Here is a 19898-nt window from a genome sequence, read left to right as displayed (position 1 = left end):
GGGGTGGGCAATGCCGGGGAGTCGGGGGTCTGTCCCGGATACGTGATGCCAGGACGTGGGGGTCTCTCTGGGGTGAGGGATGCCCGGAGCTGGGGAGTGTCTCTGGGATAAGTGATAACCCGGACGGGGAAGGGAGGGGATGAGAGATGCCGGGGCTTGGGGGGTCTGTCTGGAGAAGTGATGCCAGGACGTGGGGGTCTCTCTGGGGTGAGGGATGCCAGGATATGGGGGCGTCTCTCTGAATAGGTGACACCAGGTTTTGCAGGTCTCTGGGGTGAGAAATGCCACTGTGCGGGGGGCTCTGTCCCTTTGGGGTGAGGCATGCCTGGACTCGGCGGGGGGGTGTCTCCGGGCTGCTCCGGGAGTGTGTACAGACTCCAGCTGCTTCTCCGGGGCTGCAGGCTGTGTCCCCGTGCCCCCCCAAGCACCCCCAGCTGCCCCCAAACCTGCTCCGGGAGGGCCCGTCTTGGGGCACTGCTTGTGCACCCCGAGCTCCTTCAGCCCCATGGCTTGGAGGGCAGGCACCAGTATTGCCATCCTCGCAAAACGCTGCTCTTTTCTGCTTTTTCTTTTTTTTTGTCTTTTTTTTTGAGTATGACTGTGCTGCTTTTTTTCCTCAGTAGCCACCCATTGCATATGAGCCCTCTGTTGTTGTTTTTAGGCTTGAGATTTAGTTCGGTTGTGAAAATATTTTTTTTCCAAAAATGTTATTTAACCCAAAGCCTTGCATCACTCTTAAGTAAAATGATTTTTTTTTTTTTTTTAATGTTTGCTTTGGATTAATAACCCAGTGCCTGCATTCCTTCGAGAGCTTACATGTCTTTTGTAACCATCCGAAGTTGTACTCGCAGTAGCAGATTACTCCGTGGCTGTCCAGGCTCCCTGTCAGGACTTCACCGAAGTCCATGAAACAGCTTGTAGGCATTTCTTTGGATGTCAGATCAGTTCCCAGGACTGATTAATTTTCAGAGCAGAAAGTGTGAAGGAATTTTTTAATATTTGAGAATTTCAAGTTCCTTTTAAGTAGAAATCTTTCCAGCAATGGAGGACTAGTTTATATAAATCTGTGATTAGAGTTGTAGCTGCACCTTTAAAGCATAATTAATCCATTAGATAAAATAATTGTGAAGCACTGAATAATAGATCAAGGACAAAGCAGATTCAAAAAGTAGAAATAGATTATTAGAACTAGGAAATGTTACTTTATTAGCTATTGCTTAAAATACTTTGATGCATTTTTGGCTTCTGATGAATGGGCAAATCTCAGACAAGAGCTGACGTAGGTGTTCCCGTCCCCATCCTCTGAGTCTTGAAGGTGCTTTTCCTTTGCAATTTAAGGACTTGATTCAAACCTTCCTGACTTCAGTGGTGGTTCGTGTGCTGACTTCAGTTGGTTTTGGAGCTTGCATGTCACCTGGGACTTTTTCCTCGAGCTGAATTTTCCACAAAACTGTGTTTAAATGGGGTGCTGAGGAGGAATGTCCTTCATGTTGTGTCCTGTGAAGATTAGGAGTAGCAGTATGAATTACACACTGCAGATGAGGTGCGTGCAGGAGCATTTGGGTTGAATGTTTTCAAAACTTGTCACACATTTTTGGAAAGGGGACCTTAAAAGTTCTGCCAGGTGTATATATGTGTGTGTGAGTTTTAAAAAGAAATTGTTCAGCACAGTGTTTAGGTACCCTTGCTTGCTAGGACATACCGACACCCATTTGGCAGCTGAGTGGTACTTCACATCAGGACCAGTGCCACAGAGATGGATGGGGCTTGAGATACACAGCTGAGAAAAAAGGGAGTCAAGAGCTGAGCGGTGAGGAACAGTAGAGCCTGTGACTCCAGCTGAGCAGTGGGCAGGGGCAGCCAAAATCATTGGACCTGCAGGTTTTTTGTGACTAGGGCAGAATTAGACCATTAGAGTGGGGTTTGTTTTGTTTTGTTTTGTTTTTTAACGAAAGAGGTTAGAAAGTAAACATTGTCTACCTGGTAGGCTGTAGTGGTAGTTTTATGGCCATAACAAATACTCTGTGTGTTTGGACTCACCTGTGGCATAGAGGTGTCTGCTTCGTTACGTGTGTGTTCAGGAGGAGTGCTAGCTGTTCTGGTTACACACACTTTTTAACAGCTTGACCTTAATGCAACAGCTTTTTCCTAAATTACTGGCTGATCTGTAAAGACATATTTTGATCTGACTTCTGCTGGTTGAACCAGTGTAATATTTACCCAGTAGAGTACAGTCTAATGGCATTTATCATGTAAATCCCAAGGTAGGACCTGTAAGCGTTTTTCCTCAAGCGAGTGTTTGTTCTGATAGGCAGTCTTCCCCACAGCCATTATCATCTTTTATGTATATTTTTATAAGTTGCTTGTTTATGTACCTCTGACCAGTGCCTTTGGTCTATCACTCCGCTCCCACTGTCAGACATTGAGTAGTGAGTTAATTAAGCTTAGCTTTGGGGTGTAATCAGAAACTTTAACTAATGACATTTCTCATCAGAGAAAGGAGATTGGGTTTTGCATTAAATTCATGCAGTGAAAAGTCTGATAAGCTTTTGGTTAAAAAAATAAGCAAAAGATACGTAGTAACCTGTTTCCAAACCCTAACATGTCAATTGCTCTTCATGGTTTCTGTTTTTTAAAACATACGCAATAGTTTGCAGTTTGGTTTGTGCTTATCTAAGCTGTATTGGTTAAGTGGCTGAAATATTTTTCCTTGCCCTTGCAGAGAGAATGCTACCACTTGGATGTGGACACTTATGCAGAGCTTTTGTATTACACATTTAAGACCTCTTTTAGTTACTTGCAATTTTTAGTTACTTGTAATTCTAGATAACAACCACAGAATCCATATTTAAACTTCTATATTAGCTACTTCCACTTGGACTTCTCTAACAAAACTATCATGCAGCCTTGCATTTACAAAGGCACTCAACCATAAGATGTTATCATAAAAAACCTAGGAGGAACAGTTTCTTAAAAAGTTTTAAATTAGTGGATAATTTCTTATCTAGCTTCTCCATAAGATCGGATTCCTGACTGTTCTGTGTGTTTGGTCCTTGTACTGCCTGAGCTCACTTGGACTCCAATCTGGGAAAGTGGAGTGGCACATGTGATGGTCCATCAGTGTTCAGAGGTTGGGACTGTAAATCACTGACAGTCCTGGATTTGGCCCTGAGCAGCTCCATATGTGGTTGTGGCTTTAAACATCCTGGGCTCAACTCTGAAACATGCCAGGAGCCTGTATGTTCTGATCTATGGGAGGTGTAAGTATTGTGAATCAGCCTTAAATCTTGTTATTCAGCTTTAGTGAGCCATGATAACTTGTGGGGTATCAGAGGCAGTCCTGATCTGTCCTATTTCTGGAATATATTTATTATTCATTTTTAATGCTGTATTGAACTCCAGGCCTGTGACCGAGACCAGCAGTGTGGAGGAGGGATGTGCTGTGCGGTCAGCCTCTGGATCCGCAGCCTGCGAATGTGCACGCCGATGGGAAATTTGGGAGAGAATTGCCATCCGTTGAGTCACCCAGTGAGTACCTCATCAGGGGGGCTGTGGGACCAGAGCTGGCAGGGCAGGAAGAAACTTGACTATACTGCGCTGTACGTCACATTGCATAAAAACTATACATGGTGAAAAGGCAGGGAAACATCCCATGCATTACAATACCCACCCATTTGCATCTGTATGGAAATAGAGCTGAAGGTGCCTACGTAAGGAAATACATTACTGTCAGCATTATGCTGAAGAGAGTCCGAGGATGAAAGTACTACATGCTTTCCAGATTATTTTCTTATTAGTTTGTTGTTGCTGTTTTGCTTCATTACGTGATCCGAAACAGCTTTAGCAGTTCCCAAGCCCAACCCGGCCAATGCCTACGTGCATGAGCAGGAGCGTAGCAAATGCCACTGACTGCAGTGGAACTGGACAGGATCCCATCACAAGCATAAAAATGTCACCAGCCGGTGTTGCAACACCAGGTGCATCACTGCAGCATGGTCTCTGCCATCCCATTTCACTCCAGAGACTGAGAGCCACTGGTGCCTTCAAAAGCCATGGAGAAGGTGTTGGCACACACTTGTACTTGAGAAAACTCACCACGGGTTCTCCTTGCTTCTGTTCTACCTATTAATTTCAAATATATATGTATGTATACATAAACACACACACATATATAACACTAGGTACATATTTGTACATTATTATATGATATACTATTATTAATAATAATGCTACTGTATTAATAATACAATGATATTAAATGCATTTATTTAAGGCTATGTAATTATGTATATTATATGTACTATGAAAAAGGCTGTTTATAAGTAATTCAAAAGACTGAATGGGATGTTACCAAGGAGTGGAGAACCTGATGGTCTTCAGAACTGTCCTCAGCAAAGAGCATGGCCTAAGAGTCATCACACGAAAGATATCATGGTAATAAATGTAGATTATAAATGTGCAGCTGCCTCCCTCTGTCTCATCCAATGCCTGGCTTCTCAGATCAGTATCTGTGGTTTATTTTCTCAGTATTAGGAAGCTCAAGGCTCTGTTCTAACACAGTTAAATTTTTAAATCTTCTGCTGTGATACTGGGGAACAAATTCTCATTTTTACTAATGTAGAAGGTTTTTCTTGTAAGGGACCTTTGCATTAACAGGAATCCCAGGGTAAGAAATGGTTTTCTAGGAGGTTTTATGAGCATATTGTTATTGGGCAATAGTTTATACTGTCTGATATATTTTAAGCTAATTGCCTGCATAATTACAATTAGAGAAGATGCCTGTTCACTCCATACTTACAGTCATAGTCACTGATGTTTACGAGGTTAATTTTAGATTTAGATTCCTCACCCCACTAGTCTTCATGACAAACACAAAGCAAATTGATTTACTGTAGCACGTGAAATTGGGTATTGTTAAGGACAGAGAGTTTGCTCAGCAATTCCTCTTCTCTCAGTATCTGGGTGGGGGGCAGCTGGGAGACCAATTGCCCTGAACACCAAAACCTTCCACCGGCAGATCAGGTACAAAGCAAGCACCACCGTGGCCATGCCACCGCCTCGGGACCTCACCAGGAGCCTGGAGATACCCTGGAGGAGATGGCTGGTGGTTGGTTTCCTTCTCAGCAACTAGATGGCGTTGGCTTGATGCCGTTAACAGTCCCAGTTGGCACCGAAGAGGCAGGGTTTGCAGGCAGGAAGGCAGGATTCGCTGGCAGGGCCAGGCAGGTGAGGTTTGTCCCATCAGCAGACAGAGCTGGCAGCCCCAGGGGTGGCTTTGCAGCTGCTGTGCACCTTGCACATAAACCCCACATCTCTTCAAGGATCTCCCTTGTTTCCTTTTCACCTACAAACTCCCATTGCCTCATGCTCATTAAAACCTGGTACTGGGCACACGGCATGGCAAAATGTGCAGCGGCTCAGCCGGCATCGCTGGCACCGGCTCCAGGCACGTGGGCTCTGCCTGTGCAGGCAGAAGCTGCACGCCCCAGCAAAGCGCCCATCCTGCAGAGCTGTCACCCACTGCCTGTCCCCAGCCGAGTGCGTTATTAAGCCACATCTTCAGCGTGGGAGTCCCACTGAAAGGAAGGTTTCCTTGCAGCAAATGTAACATTTTGAATAAATCACTTGAGCTGTCGGAGGGCTGAGAGGTACCTCTGAGTCAGCCTTACCAGCCCAAGGAACTCACATTTTAGGTTTTTCTGCAGTGCAGTGCGTGGGCACCTGAGAGATGTGATTCCCATGGGGAGTCCCCGGCACCTGCGGTTGGTGGCCTCTCTGCTCATGCCAGGGCTGAGGGGCTGTGGTGGATGGGGAAGCCCATGGCATCTCTCGCTCTGGGTCTGCTCTTCAGATGGTGTTGGGCAGGGGGCTGGCGCCGGCCCAGGGCACCGCAGGTGATGTAAGCCCCCAGCTCAGCCCCCCCAGCTGGCGGGGTGTCACCAGAGTCAGGCAGGTCAGTGGCGTGATGCACAAGGGAACGTATGGGGCTTTCTCTCTTCGACTTCCTTAAAGAGAAAATTGCACACTGACACAAAACAATCTTGGAATATTAAAATCACAGGCTCAAAACACTCAGAAATCTGAAAATGAGGGAATTGAGGCTGCCTGTCCAGCTGGCAGCAGTGGCTTTGTACCTCTGTGCTTCCCCTGCTGCATCCCATGGATGCTCGGTGCGTGCTGCCGCCTGGCAGCACCACGGCTCCCAGCACGCTGTCCCACCAGGCTGTCCTGCTTGGCTCAATGTGCTGGCAGCGGCATGGCTCCTGTAAAAGACAGAGCTTGTGATCGAGTTATTAAAGTGTGTCAGTGCATGTGCACGTCGTGACGCAATTAAAGTTGTTTAATGCAGTCCGTATGTGTGCTCCCTGCAGCACAGATGTGGCTGGAGGAGGATGGGATGAAATGAGAAACCTCTGCCCTGTGGCAAAAAGGCTCCTGCTCAAAGGGAGGTCAGGCGAGATGACCTCCAGAGATCCCTTCCAGCCTGAATTACCACAGGATCCTGCAGTTCCCAGGTCCCACTGCGTGGCTGGCAGGCTGCTCTGTGCCGTACAACAATGCAGGAGTCAGGGCAAGCAGAAACCCCTGCACGGGGAGCAGTGCAAAACGTGATGCTAAAGGCCAGCGTAGTTTCACAACAGACTCCTTTATGAAACGGGAGTAGATGGAGAATGTGTGTCACAGATGTAGATTTACACAGCAACACGGACTGTTAAATTTTGCTCCTAACTGTGGCTTGACCAGGAAATGCAACAGGATTGGCTTTGCCATCTGCTCTCCAGCCCCCGCGCTGCAGCTCGTGGGGATCTCCTGCCACGGAGGGGACGGGTGGCATTCCCCGTATCCCCACTCTTCATCCGAATCCCTGCCCCCAAGCACCACCGCCGCTGTGCTCCCTGTCCCTGACGTCTGTGCTCTTTGTCCCCAGGTCCCCTTTGCCGGGCGGCGGATGCACCACACCTGCCCATGTCTCCCCAGCCTGGCCTGCGTACGGACTTCTCCCAGCAAATTCAAATGTTTACCGGACTTCAGAAAAGAAGATGTCTTTTTTTAGCAGGAGCTATTCTGCTCTAGAAAGAGCCACTCGATGTATTCTTTTTCTTGTTATTGTGACAAACGAGGTACTTGCCAGGAGAAACCCTTTACCATACTTTCCTGCCTCATCAACATTGAAACTGAAGATGAGATACTGTGCTGTCGTGGCCAATGTTTTCAGGAGGGACTTGCAGTGGCAGGTGCTTTCATTTTGGGTGAGCAAAATGACATGTGCTAAAGCAATACTGCTTTCTGAGGGCAGGAGATTAATGATTCCTGAACTGTCTCATAGTCTTCATGGTTCCAGCTTAACCCCAGAATGAAAACATCCAGGATTATTGTCAGATTTGAAAAATTCTGGCCATGTTTTTACACTCTGGAATGCCTGAATCTAACTGAGAGTTGAAAAATTGCATAGTGTGAAACATATGACAATTGCCAAAAACCTGTATTTACATTACATTTCATATCTTTATTAATATAACTGTGTTTGTAAGTTAGGTACACCTCTAGGATAAAAGTTTAACCAATAGACGTAGTTTTTACACTTTTTAAAAGTGGCAGGTGGAACCAAAGCATTTCAATATTCAAAGCATTAAAAGATTTTGTTATTTTAGTATTCTAAGATTAGAAGAAGTTGTTGTTACTTGAGTTGGTGTAAAGCTACCTGATCATTTCAAAATATGTATTAAGATGTAGTTTATATTAAAAAAGGAACCCTGAAGTTTATTGTAATGGGCTGCCTGACTTCTTGTATATTTATCAAATTTGCTGTGTAAAAATTCTGTATCAGAATAATGGCAGTATATGATTTGATTTATTTTAATATTATAATATTATTTTGTCATTGTGGTTTTCCATTTTTATTCAGTGTAATCTGTTATCACAGACTGGATTCACCCAAGCTAGCAGAGCTCCTTACAGATAGCTTAGCTAAAGATTATATGCCTCTGGCTGATTTTAGGGAAACTCAGCAGTTTACAAGGCATGAACTCCTCAAACAAGCTGCAGTCTGAGACGATGGAGAAATCTTGGTGTAGCTAATACGAGAGGTTTTTCTTGGCACATGCCTCAAAGGATCAACTTTAGCCCAGCAAACATAAAATTTGTGGCTTTTCTATGAAATACTGTGCAACTTCATATTTACTTGCCAGTCCCTGAAGCTGGAATTCCAATAGTTTATGTGAGTTTCACACGTTTCGTGCTCTCAGACATGCAAACATATGCTGGAACTGGAAAAGTGAAGTCATTCATCTTTCAACAATCAGTGCTTTGCTGCTGATGATGATGCGGAGGTTGGGAGAAGTTAGCACACTTGTATTAAGGCAAACACCTGTGTTACTTAGAGAAGATGAGAAATATCCCAGCAAGTTTCCCAGGTACCTTGCACTGGGCTCCACAGCCTCCCCAGGGAGACAGAAGGGAACAATTGGACTTGCTATTTTGCCAGATCCTACACACATTACAAAAATAAATGTCTTGAGAGATAGGATTGCATCTTCCTGGCTCAAGGCAGCCCAACCCCAGGGCTTGCACTTCAAAGCTTACGTATTTTGCTTCACCCTTTGCAGTGGCAATACAGCAGCTGTGCAAGTGGCAACAGATTCAGGTCCTGTAGGAAAAAAAAAAAAGAAAAAGTTTGAGGTGCCACCAAATGTTAATTTTTACATGTGGTTTGCATTATTGTGATCAGGTACAAAGTGCATGTATTAGTTCTGAAGTCTTACAGGGGGTTATTGCTAACCCAACTGTTTGGATTGTGCTGGTGAAAGACCAGCTCCTTCCCATGCTCATGCAGTGACATGTGAGCATTGCAGAAATTCCCATAACCTGGATTTAAAAACAAACCCAAAACCTGATCCTACCACTGCCACTTAATAGGCAGGCTCCCCAAACACCCCGTTCACCCACACAGTCTGAATCTGGAAAGGAAGAATGCACGAGGAGCCTGCAGATGTCTATCAGTATAAAATTTGGTTAATACCATGGAATTCAGTTTACACTCAAAGGAAAAAATCAGGAAGGAAAATAGAAGCCTGAATGTGTATGTGTCCCATCTCTTGCACCATTCATTTTTACTAAAGCACGTTATCATGGTGCTCAAAACGATGAACCATAGGAGGAAACACCAGCCCTGCTTTTCATCTGTCACTGGCATAAATCATCAGTGACTCCACTGAAGGTAATAATCCTGGTTTATCTCACTGTAAATGAGTGGACAGTTATATCTGATGACTGCCTCAGACCTGCCAAACTGAACTCCTAGGAGAGTTTATCAGACAAGAGCAGAGCGACTTTGTAGTTGTAATTTGTGCCAATTAACTTGTGGGATTAGGCATTTATCTAGGTAATGAGAACAGCCCCACTTACAGGAGTTCAACGTTCACACCATCTATAGGAGGTCAAAGTACTCGTGTCCTGCAGCTGCTCTTGGACAGAGCAGGAGGAAGGTCCTTCTCTGAGAGAGATGTGATCCTATACCTGCCCTCGATGGTTTTCTCCACACCACCTCTGCTGCCGCCTGAGCACAGCTGCTGGCATAGAAGAGCTAAAGGCAAAACTTCACTGTCCTACATCCCCACTATATTCACTTGGCAATAATTATTACGATTCCCCTTTTAGTAATTTAATTCTCATTAACTGACACAATGGAGGTTAGTTGATTTGAGAGATCATTTTGGAAGGAAGATTATGCTTTTGCATCCTAATTCTGTCCTAAACTCTGTCCTAATCAATTATCTTTTCTCCCATCCTAGGGGAGATTCCTTAATCCAAGCACACCTGCAAAGTGCCTTTGGTTTCTTTCTGCAGTGGAAGGGGGCAAAACAAGCCTTTACCTTTGCTTTACAGTGATAATAGTTAAACCAGTGACCACAAGAAATATTTAAAAATGTAAATGGCCATGTGTACCCCTCTGCTTTTCCCTTGAGCCAGCTTTTGACTTGGCACAGCAAACTGGACTCAACGTGAATGATGGAAAAGGTGGCCAGCCTCGAGCCAGCTCTGCCAGGAAAGGTTTTCTGCAGCCCCCTGGGCAGCTCAGCATCTCCCTGGTTATAATCCCAGGTCAGGAACAGCTTCCTTGCCTGCCTGGGAGGAAGGGAAAGGGGCAGGACCTTGCAAGAGAAACCAGACAAGAAAAGAGAACAAAACCCGTGCAACCCTGGAAACACAGAAACACCTCTGTAAAAGGGAAAAGTCTCATACTCCAGTATGTGTAGCTTGTTAAGAGAGAACACTTTCCTTTATTCACTCCACTTAGGAGATCTGTGCCAATGTTTGGTTTAATTTTATTAATATTGGAGTAATATTATTAATTATTAATATCCATTTGTGCATTAATTTTTAATATTATATTAATATTTATATCACAGATATACTATAGAATAATGATGATATCACACCAAACTGCAGGAGTTTCCATCTTTAATACCAGATATTGGGCTAGCAGAGAGTCATTTCAGGAGAGGATACCACCACATCTAATGAATTGCTGCCTTAATTTGATTACATGCTTATTAGGAAGGGTGAAGCAAGGTGTTTTGGGTTTGTGGGTGTGAGCTGGCTGAGCAAGCACCTGTAAGCCTGGGGGGCTGCAGGGAAAGCAAGCTGTGCTGCTGATCTGGAGAAAACCCAGCTGAAGCTCAGCCTCATCTGCATCCTCCTGCCCACAATTTCCCCCTGGGAAATTTTGTCACTTAAAAAAAAAAAAAAAAAAGTGTTACAAAGTCTTTGAGTGATGGGGGTAACACAAATTCTCCTGTTTCTGGAGCAAGTGGGACCAGGTCTGCATGGGTGCTTACTGAGGAGACAGGTCACCCTAACCTCAAACCAGGCTTTATAGGAGGAGTAGCTGAAGTGAGAATACCTGATACAAGATTGAAGAGTGATTTGGTGGCTGAGAGAGCAGTGTGGAGCAATGTACACCTGTATGAGGTAACCTAAGGTAAAAGACATGCTAAAAATTACTTTTATTTGTTTGTAGGTGGGCTGAAAACTTTAGATTTGTTGCTTTTGAATTCTAGAGTGTTAGAAGATACTATAGCATGCTTTGTCAAGAGAAATTTTGCTAATTTGTGTCATCAGCATAATGCACCATAACGATGTATGGTAACAGCAAGTATGACCACAGACTGAGGTCATCACTGATGCCTTCCCCCAGCCCCAGTAGCTGATTTTTTTTATTACTGCACAGATGGATATTCAAAAGAAACAGAAGGTGCTAAGAATCCCTTGATTTAAACAAGATGTCTCAGGAATTTGATCTTGACAATGTGTAACATGTTTTCCAGAAGGAATTAGAAAATTGCAGGAAGAGAAAAGACAGTGCAAATACAAGAGGATTTTGATAACAGCAAAATCAATGTGCTTTTCTCTATTACATAGATATGAAATGCCAAAGCAGCAGGGGTACAGTGGTTAGACTAATCAATAATTCTGAGCACAGGAATGGAGATGAATTTAATGCACATCAAACACAGAGCAAATCACTTACCATTTCTCAAGCAGAGTTCTGAGTGAGGGCAAACACAGCCCAACACAATAGGCTACATCTCAGTGATTTGGCAGGGTACATTCCCCTGTATGATCCAGCTGCCTTGGAGGATGGCAGTAGCCTTTGGGCTACTCTGCCTCGTCATCCGGGCTGAGAAAGGCTGAATGTGAAGGGCTGAAGCTGAGTAAGCCTATTGTACTGAAGGAAGGGTGGATGGCAGCATGTTTCATGGCAAGGGGTACAGTGCAGGGCAACAGCGAAGTGTGCGGGGAAGGAGGAATGAGCACTATAAACATACAGCTCACTTGTAAACGCCCCCATGGCAGGGGTTTCTCAAAGGTCTGAGTGTGAGACAGCTTAGTACGGGGGGAAAATGAATGCATGCACAATGTAAAAATGACAGAAAAGTCTCCTCTGCAAGCCCCAGTTTGCCTGAGAAACTGGGTAAAGGTTAACTGTGTGCCAGGAGTGCCCAGAGCATCCCAGATCGATGCTGCTTTGTACCATGGCACCAGATATCAGTGTGTTACAGGCATGTCCCTGTCCCCAGAAGGTTTTGACTCTCACAGACCAGATAAAGAATGTGTCTGTGCTGTATGCAGAGTGTACCCACACTGCTGCAGCCTGAGCTATCCTGGGATGCGCAACTGTCCCTGTGCTGTGTCCCAGCTGGTGGCGTGGGAAGGATGGGCTGTAGCTGTGTCCCTGCCAGCGCCACACGGCTCTGCATCGCACCTGTGGGCAGTGTATCCTGGGCTGGGAATTCCACCCAGGCCTCCTGAACCCCAGCGCCGTGTCTCCACCACAGCATCGCAACACATGGAAGGGATTAAACCTGGTTTAAATGTAATACGGCTTTATAAATCCCAAGGCTGTAACACAGTTCAGAAGCAGACTGAAAATATGGCCTGGTTTCAGCCAAGCGAGTCAGGCTGAGCCTTCTTTATTTACTTTATTTTTCTTGTACATGTGAGTGCATCTCTGTCATTTCACGCAGATGTTTACAGGCCCTTTCAGTGCAAATGGGCAGCCGCAGCACTTGCTGCAAAGAGTTTGCAAATCAGAAAGCTGCTATTAATTTCAGGGTGTGCAAAGCTGGGCCCATCCTTTATTTACATCTCTAGACCCCACTGGAGCCCAGGCAGCAGAGCACATATCTAACTGCTTTCATGGGACCTGCCAGAAGGGCCAGCTCAGGGAGAGGCACTGGCGAGGCAGCTGCAAGCATGCTCACTCCAAAAATTTCATTGCATCCTGTCAAATTGGTAGAGTTTTTTTCTTTTTTCCTCCCCAGTTTCTTCTCTCACATGGGTGAAACCTTGACAGAAAGGTCCTCCACCCCCTCAAATTCAATGGTAAAACTTCCTGACTGCGGTGGTGTCATAATTTCAACTCCCTCCCCGCCCTGGTTTCATTAAACTCCCCAAAGTCGCTAACAAACCTTTCACACATTGCAACAGAGCCTTCAACTATTTGGATTTGGTTTACATCAGCACTTATGCTCAGACAGATATTGCACAAACGGAGAGTAAGAAAAAGTCTGTTTGACTGAGAGTTTAGATCTACTGGGGAGGAAAATTAGCACTGAGACCTCTGTCCCCACCAGCAGCACTGCGGGCAGGTCCTGGCTTCTGCAGCATCCTTCGCTGCCCCGCCAGGAAGCGCTTTGGTGATGCTCAGCCTGAACGTGTTTCCCTCCTCGCTTTCACACCATGGCTCCAAGCTATACCTCTGCCTGCAATTCTGCTGGCTCCTTGGCTTGGGTGCCCACGTTCTCCCCCTTTAGTCACACTACAGCTTGGCTGAACATATTGCACGTTCATCCGCCTTCCTCCATACCCAGATGTCTTCTGTGGCTCTGCTGGAGCTCGGCCCCGCAGGCACCTGGAGCTGGTCACTGTGGCCTGGGGCACCCAGGGGACTGTCCCATCTCCTCCCTCAGCTTTGATGCGGCATGCCGGGGGACCTGCTGAGTAGCGTGAGTGTGCAAGGTCTAATGAGGGAGAAAAAGGAAAAAGCCCAGCTGATTTACTCGGCTATCAAGCTACTCAATGGTTTCCTTTCCATCACCCTCCTGCAAGCACTCGGTGACAGATGGGGACAGATTGAGTGGTTTGATGGAGTGAGGTAATATTCCACTAAATCATTCCTCTTTCTTTCACTGTCAGAAAGCACCCAGACTTCAGCCCTTCCTTCTGAATCTTCCCGTGTTTCCCTCTGTGGATTTTTTTTTTTTAATGACAAAGCCATTTTATCTCTATCTCTGCTAAAATTTCTGAGAGGAGCAAGCGTTGGTATTTATAAGGTATGATAAAATGGGTGTTGTAAAACAGTTTGAAAAAGGGAGGCGTGAATCACCGCAAGACAGAGAGGGTTCTGGTGCTGTTTACTGGTGTTTCTGACATTTTTCTCCTGGCGTGCTCAGGCTGAGCCCCAGACCCTGGCGCAGGGACCCCGGCCAGGCAGGCAGCAGGCTCCCGGGCAGGTGTGCCGTGGGCAGGCACGCAGGCTCGAACTGCATGTCTCACAGATGGAGGATCCATTTTTTTCAGGGATGATTTGTTCCAATGGTTAATCATCCTCACACAAATGCAGGATTTATTTTTTTTTTTTAATGACACACCACTAAATAACAATCAGAAACTTTAGGACGGGCTTTCTCTTCACAAGGCAATCTCTTGATTTCTGCCTACTCTATTAGCGCTGTGATGACTGACTAAAATTAACTGGGACTTCAGAGCTTCCCCATGCCCTTGCAAGACTAGCTTTGAACTTGAAAGCCTCCTACACAAAGTGCTTTGCGCTACCAACCTGGTCACAGTAGAGGCGAAAAATGTGGCACTGAAGAAAGTGGCTTTCCGATAAATACATCCACAGTACAGCCATGCATGGCTCACAAGATCAAAGACAGAGTGCAAGTACTGAGGTCATTAAACATGAATAGAAATACAGAAATGCAACAGCTTGCATTAAAGGCTTAGCTTGACTTTAAAGTTAAGTGATGAAAGCTTATGTAGTCAGCGATTGTTCACCCGTGATAATGCTCTGCTCTTGCCATTAGTAGTTTTGCGCTTTACAAAGGTGAGTAAGAATAATTAATCATTTTTCAGATAAAGTATTGAGGTGTGGGGCGGTTAATGACTTGTACCAAGTGAAAATAGGCTCAGAGATGCTGAGCATCATCAGTTCTAGGGAAAGTCAGAGAACTGCAGATGTCGGCCTGTTGGAAAATCAGGGCTTGGTCACCAGTTCTACAACCAATGGATAAGTAAAGATTTACCCCACACAAGGTCCTTCATGATTGACATTGCGTCAGAGGTCACCAGCATAAAAGGAGGTTTGGGGTAAGACTCCCACCAGCACAGCCCCAGGACAGCATGACTCTGCACCAGCTTTTAAGACACCATCTTCATTGACAGTCTTTCTCTGATGGCTGCATTTCTTCGAGAAGTTGTATACTTTGTAATATTCTGAAGCTTAAGAACATCACAGCATGGAAGATGCTTCCTGGTTTGTATTACAATAGAGTTAATTGTAGCCTGTGCACTTTTTAAAACAACTATAAAGGAAGCTGTGCTAAAATTGAGGATTTTAGAGGACCTCTATTAGAAACAGCTCCCATGTTTCTAATATTTTTTTTTTATTATTTGCAGTATTACTATCAAATAAGGTTTCTGGGGTGTTCTGATCATCCAACCTGCAGCCTAAGTTAATGAAGTCTACTTCAAATCGCATTCTGCCAATATGTGTCTGTTACTCTGGCCAGAGCCACTTCTCTTGAGGTGGTTTGTTGGCAACTGTGAGCAAGTGCAGGAGCTACAAAGGAGCGATGTGACTGTGCTTAACCGTGTGGGGCAAATGGCAGAGGTCCAGCCAAACTCCACACATTCTTTGCTGGGAAGGGAGGGAAAATGCCAGCTTTGCTCTCCTCTCAGCTCAGCACAACATGGCCCAGGGCAGTCCCGCAGCATATGGCAGAGCAGCCTTTTGGAGGTGTAGCTGTACCACATCCAAGTAGAGCCCCAGGAAAGAATTGTTGCTATCAGACTAAGCCAAATTCCTGCCCTTTTCCTCAAGGCTACTGGCTTCACACCATTCTGGGAGGCAGCTTTGTCTCCCCTGGTGCAGACCTGGTACTGGAAAAGCAAATGATGAGAGCTCATGGGCTCTGCAACCCCCCTGCTCATCCTCAACCTCTAGCACAACCACTGAATGAGACCTTTACCCAACAAGATAATTTGGCTGGGGCCAAATATTTCAGCCCCTTTCCTAGCAAACTCATTCCAAATCTAATAGCAGAGCTAGAAGCACCCCACAGTACTCCAAGCATTTGAGTGTCATAAATCAGAGATTGCCATAGCCACTACTTGTTAAGATTTCAGACCAGTGTAATTTTTCAAGCTGCCCTGACATTGAAATTCACACTAAGAGCCTCCACTGACTTGATTTTGACTGGGAACATTTGCAAGGAATGTGTTAAATACCTGGTGAGTGAGTGAAGATCCCAGGAGCAATCAAGGTTTTTCCAGAGCAGCTTTTGGTGCAACTGCAATTCTTCACCACAGATATGCAAAAGCAAGCGTGCTGTGACCTCTGAGCCAGACTGTGGAGAATCTCTGGGGGAGGTGATGTTGGTATTTCCTGTGATAACTGGCACTCGCCCAGAATATGGAAAACTATCGTACACCTGTCTGCAGGGGTATAGATAAGACTCGATCTATATAGTCTGTTCAAGCACAGGTAGATGGAAGAGCAGGGAGAGCCCCACTGCCACGCAGCTCACCAAACCCTCCGAGTACTTGGTATTTTGGTCAGTGGGGATGGGGAGAGGGGTTCAGACCATCTAAGTTTTTGCAAGCGAGCTCAGGACTTGCACAACAAGCTGCAATAGCTTCTCACGTGGACGTGGGAGGTGATTATTAACACCCAGCTCTGGCTGAGTCTCAGCCATTACCACTGCTGTGCAAGACCAGCAACACTGGTTTTTTGATGGGCAGCTGGGGGTATGGAGGCTTACAGCCATACCTCACGGGTCCCAACAGCATCAGTGATGGCTTCCTGTGCTCAGCCCATTCTCCCTAATGGTATTTCTCTGCTTTTCTTATCCAGAGCAGGTTTTCATCCTCTCTGACACCCCTTCTCAGATCTTGGTCAAAGCATTTAATCTTTGTGACCCACTTTCCCCATATGCCAATTGAAGGATGCTGTGAGAACATGTTAATGCTGTGCTTAGGAAATGCTACTTTTTTGCAACTTTCTTATCTTTTCTCAGATTTCAGAAGGAATATTTATCCTATGGTGCCTCTCCAGCCCCCTTCTGGTTTTTTGTACTTTCTTGGTGTACGCTCTGCCAGCAGGATACGCTTGCAAAATGGTTTGTTGGTGTGCCGGCACTGCGTACTGTTTGAATTTCTGCCATGTGTCTGTCCTTGATATTTATTTTCACATTTTCTGGAATGAAGCCTATTGTACAACACCCATCTAAACCCTGAATTAAAGCTACTGGAGTTCCTCCTCTTTTGTACTAGCACGGCCAGGATCATAATCTGCCTGATATTACAGGTACCTAAAATATAAAATTAACTTCCAACAGTGCTGATTCTGCCCTCAAAGTACGTCAGAAGTCCTGAGACAGCCCTGGAAGCTACATGCAAGCAAAGGGCATGATACACAGATATTGCTGTAGCAAGGCCAGGTCTGGTTGCCACTGACGGATGATAGCAAAGCATCCGTTATCTTCACTGGTAAGAACCGGACTTTCCCATCTAGCAAGGGCACTGCTGAGATGGGGGATGCCTATGCACGCAGATTAGCATTCAATACAGCAGCAGGGCTTGATAAGCTAAGTCTAAATAAAACCATCAGGTCACCCAAAGGTGATTTTTCATCCCCCGCATATATGATTGACTATACAACTTGTGCTTAATTTTTCTAGAAGTGAAAAATCTGGTTCTTGCAGCCTTTAAGAAGGTTTTAAAATAACTATTCTCCCATCTCTGTGGTTTAAATAGAAACATAACCATACTACTTATAGCCTGGAAGAGAGAGAGGATGCCAAAATATCAGGCATTTTTAACTGAGTAAGAGAAAGAAAACATTGGCTTGGGTACCAGCAGGATTAGGAAAAAGAAGGCAAGATTTGAGTTAGAGATTACCATTCTCGACCCCTACACAGGAAGCTTTTTAAGTTTTAAGGAAATAAATTCTGCAAAACCTGGAACCCTGCTGAAAAGGCCCATCAGTAAAACATGCATGTAAGGTATACTTGGAACAGAATTCCCAGCAACAGCATCGATGCCTTGCCCCTAAGTCTTTGTAACACAACTTTACCTCATTATTCTCAAAGATTCACTAAACTATGATCTGATATTCCAGGATGAAAATGTGATTTGCACTGATAAACAATTTCTGCTGTCCTCTCAAGTTCTTGACAGCTTTCCTTCAGGATGCAGAATCATTTTCAAACAGCTCTAGAAATGATCGTTAAATCTCACTTTGTTTTCAAGATACCCCATCCATGGTGGTATTTCTTAGCCCAGCCCAGGCAGTATCAGTACAGCTCCATCTTCCTCCTGCCTACCTTCTCTGCAGCCATACTGAAAGCTCAAGTTGCAAACTTATCCTTATGCACATGGAGAAATGGTGCCTCTCTGGTGTTCAAATCTGAGTTGGGAGTGGAAAGCAAGACATAAAACCAAACCAAAAGTCCCACCTCATTTCATTCCTTGCCTAAATCTGAAGCTGCCACCTCAGCCCTCTTCTGATCTGTCACATGTCTCTTCTGTGCTCACTTCACAGTCAGGACAACTATTTCTCAGTTGGTGTCTAACAACTTTGGACTACTCTCTGCAGAAATATTCTTAGCACAGATGCAAATTTCTTCATGGAAACTGAGCTTCTCTCTCACTTTGTGTGTGACTTGCTCCAGCACTGCGATGATCAATGTTTAAGTGTTACATGATACATCAGAAAGAAAGCACTTCGGGGACAGTTCCCGCAGAGATGGCTAAAAAGTTGTGTCAAAATCCTGCCATCAAGTTAAAGTACTTCCAGAGAAGTTTTTGTAGAACAATAAAGCAGGTTAAAATGCCATGCTTAATAAATATAAATTACCCGTTAAGAATACAGCTTACAAATGAGTACAGTATTAACCGAGCCACCATGTTAAAAAACTGCTTTGCCAACCAGAATTAGTGATCCACAATTATGCACTCTTTTCTAGCATTAACAGAGGAGTGATTAGCCAAAACAGAAACTTGATTTCAGCAGACACAAAGAATTGTGCTATTTAAACCTGTTGCCCATCATGAACTTAAGTCTTCTTAAAAATAGCTTTAGTCACTTTTATTGGTATAAACACCTAAATTGAGATCTAACAGCAAATAAGGATTGTGCTTGTCCATAATAACCTCAGCTGTGATATCTACTCAGACACAAGACATACAACCTTCCACATACACAAATTGTCAGCAAAGCAGAATGCTGCCATTCTGAAACAATTACATACAGTAAAGGTTTTCAATATTTTATTAAAGAAAACAGTCAAAATGTACAAGTATTACCCAGGTTTGTAGATAACTTCCTATAAAGGCAGTAAAATATGAATTTCAATCTAGGTTTTAAAAACTGCTATAGTTGATTATTTTTAAAGTTGATATTTTAAAATCACATTTCACAAATAGTTCTGAAATATTACCAAATGAATAGTGCAACAAGAAAATTTTAATTAGTTCTACACTGTTTGCATGTCAAGCAAAAGTTATAGGTAACTGCTTCAAATACTCAAACCATTTGAGAATGAATGAACTCAACAGCTCCCACCAAAAACTGACTTCTGACCACATTAGGAACGTCCTCTTCTTGTTCTTCACTTAAAATCAAATAATAATAAAACAACACCTCTTGAGGTCATCAAAAATAACTTTAGTATAAAATTGTCTTGGCCCTTATCAAATATTACATGAGTAAAATTGTTAAGCCGTTATCAAAACAGACAGGAATAGGGAAACAAAAAAAATGTCATGGCCTTAATCCGTATCTGTTGGAATCATGTCTAGAAACGTTAGAAGCAAGACCAGAAACTCGGAGCCCTGTTTTGTTTTTAAAAACCACACAATCACAAAGAAAAACAGCTTCTTACTGCCTAAGGTCTGGGGGTGTTCTGCTCAAGTACCTCATTCCATAGACAGCAACCTTTTATGTTCTGAAGAGAGCATACGCAAAATATAGAAAAATAAATAAAATAGCTTCTTACAGCCTAAGGTTTGGGTGCTGGGTGGTTGTTTAGTACGTCCCCCACAGGTCACACTCTCTTGAGATCATATGCAGAAACATGGAAAATTATATCCATCTTTCTTTTTTTTTTTTT

At 44.3% G+C, this 19898-nt stretch overlaps 1 protein-coding gene across 1 annotated transcript in view; it reads left to right on the top strand.

Moving 5' to 3' along the window:
- Positions 1 to 7771, top strand: part of PROK2 (prokineticin 2) — a 12264-nt gene extending 4493 nt beyond the window's left edge. The window contains exons 2-3 of the mRNA XM_026857559.1: positions 3403 to 3528; positions 6929 to 7771. Of these exons, the coding sequence (XP_026713360.1) occupies positions 3403 to 3528; positions 6929 to 7054 (252 nt within the window). The 3' untranslated portion in view covers positions 7055 to 7771. The remainder of the gene's footprint in view (positions 1 to 3402; positions 3529 to 6928) is intronic.
- The last annotated feature ends 12127 nt before the right edge of the window (positions 7772 to 19898 follow it).

This window comes from Athene cunicularia (genome assembly GCF_003259725.1).
Source record: "Athene cunicularia isolate RWA chromosome 12 unlocalized genomic scaffold, athCun1 chr12_part1, whole genome shotgun sequence".
NCBI lineage: Eukaryota > Metazoa > Chordata > Aves > Strigiformes > Strigidae > Athene > Athene cunicularia.
The sequence above is the reverse complement of the archived record's forward strand: the minus strand, read 5'-3'. Positions and strand labels throughout refer to the sequence as shown.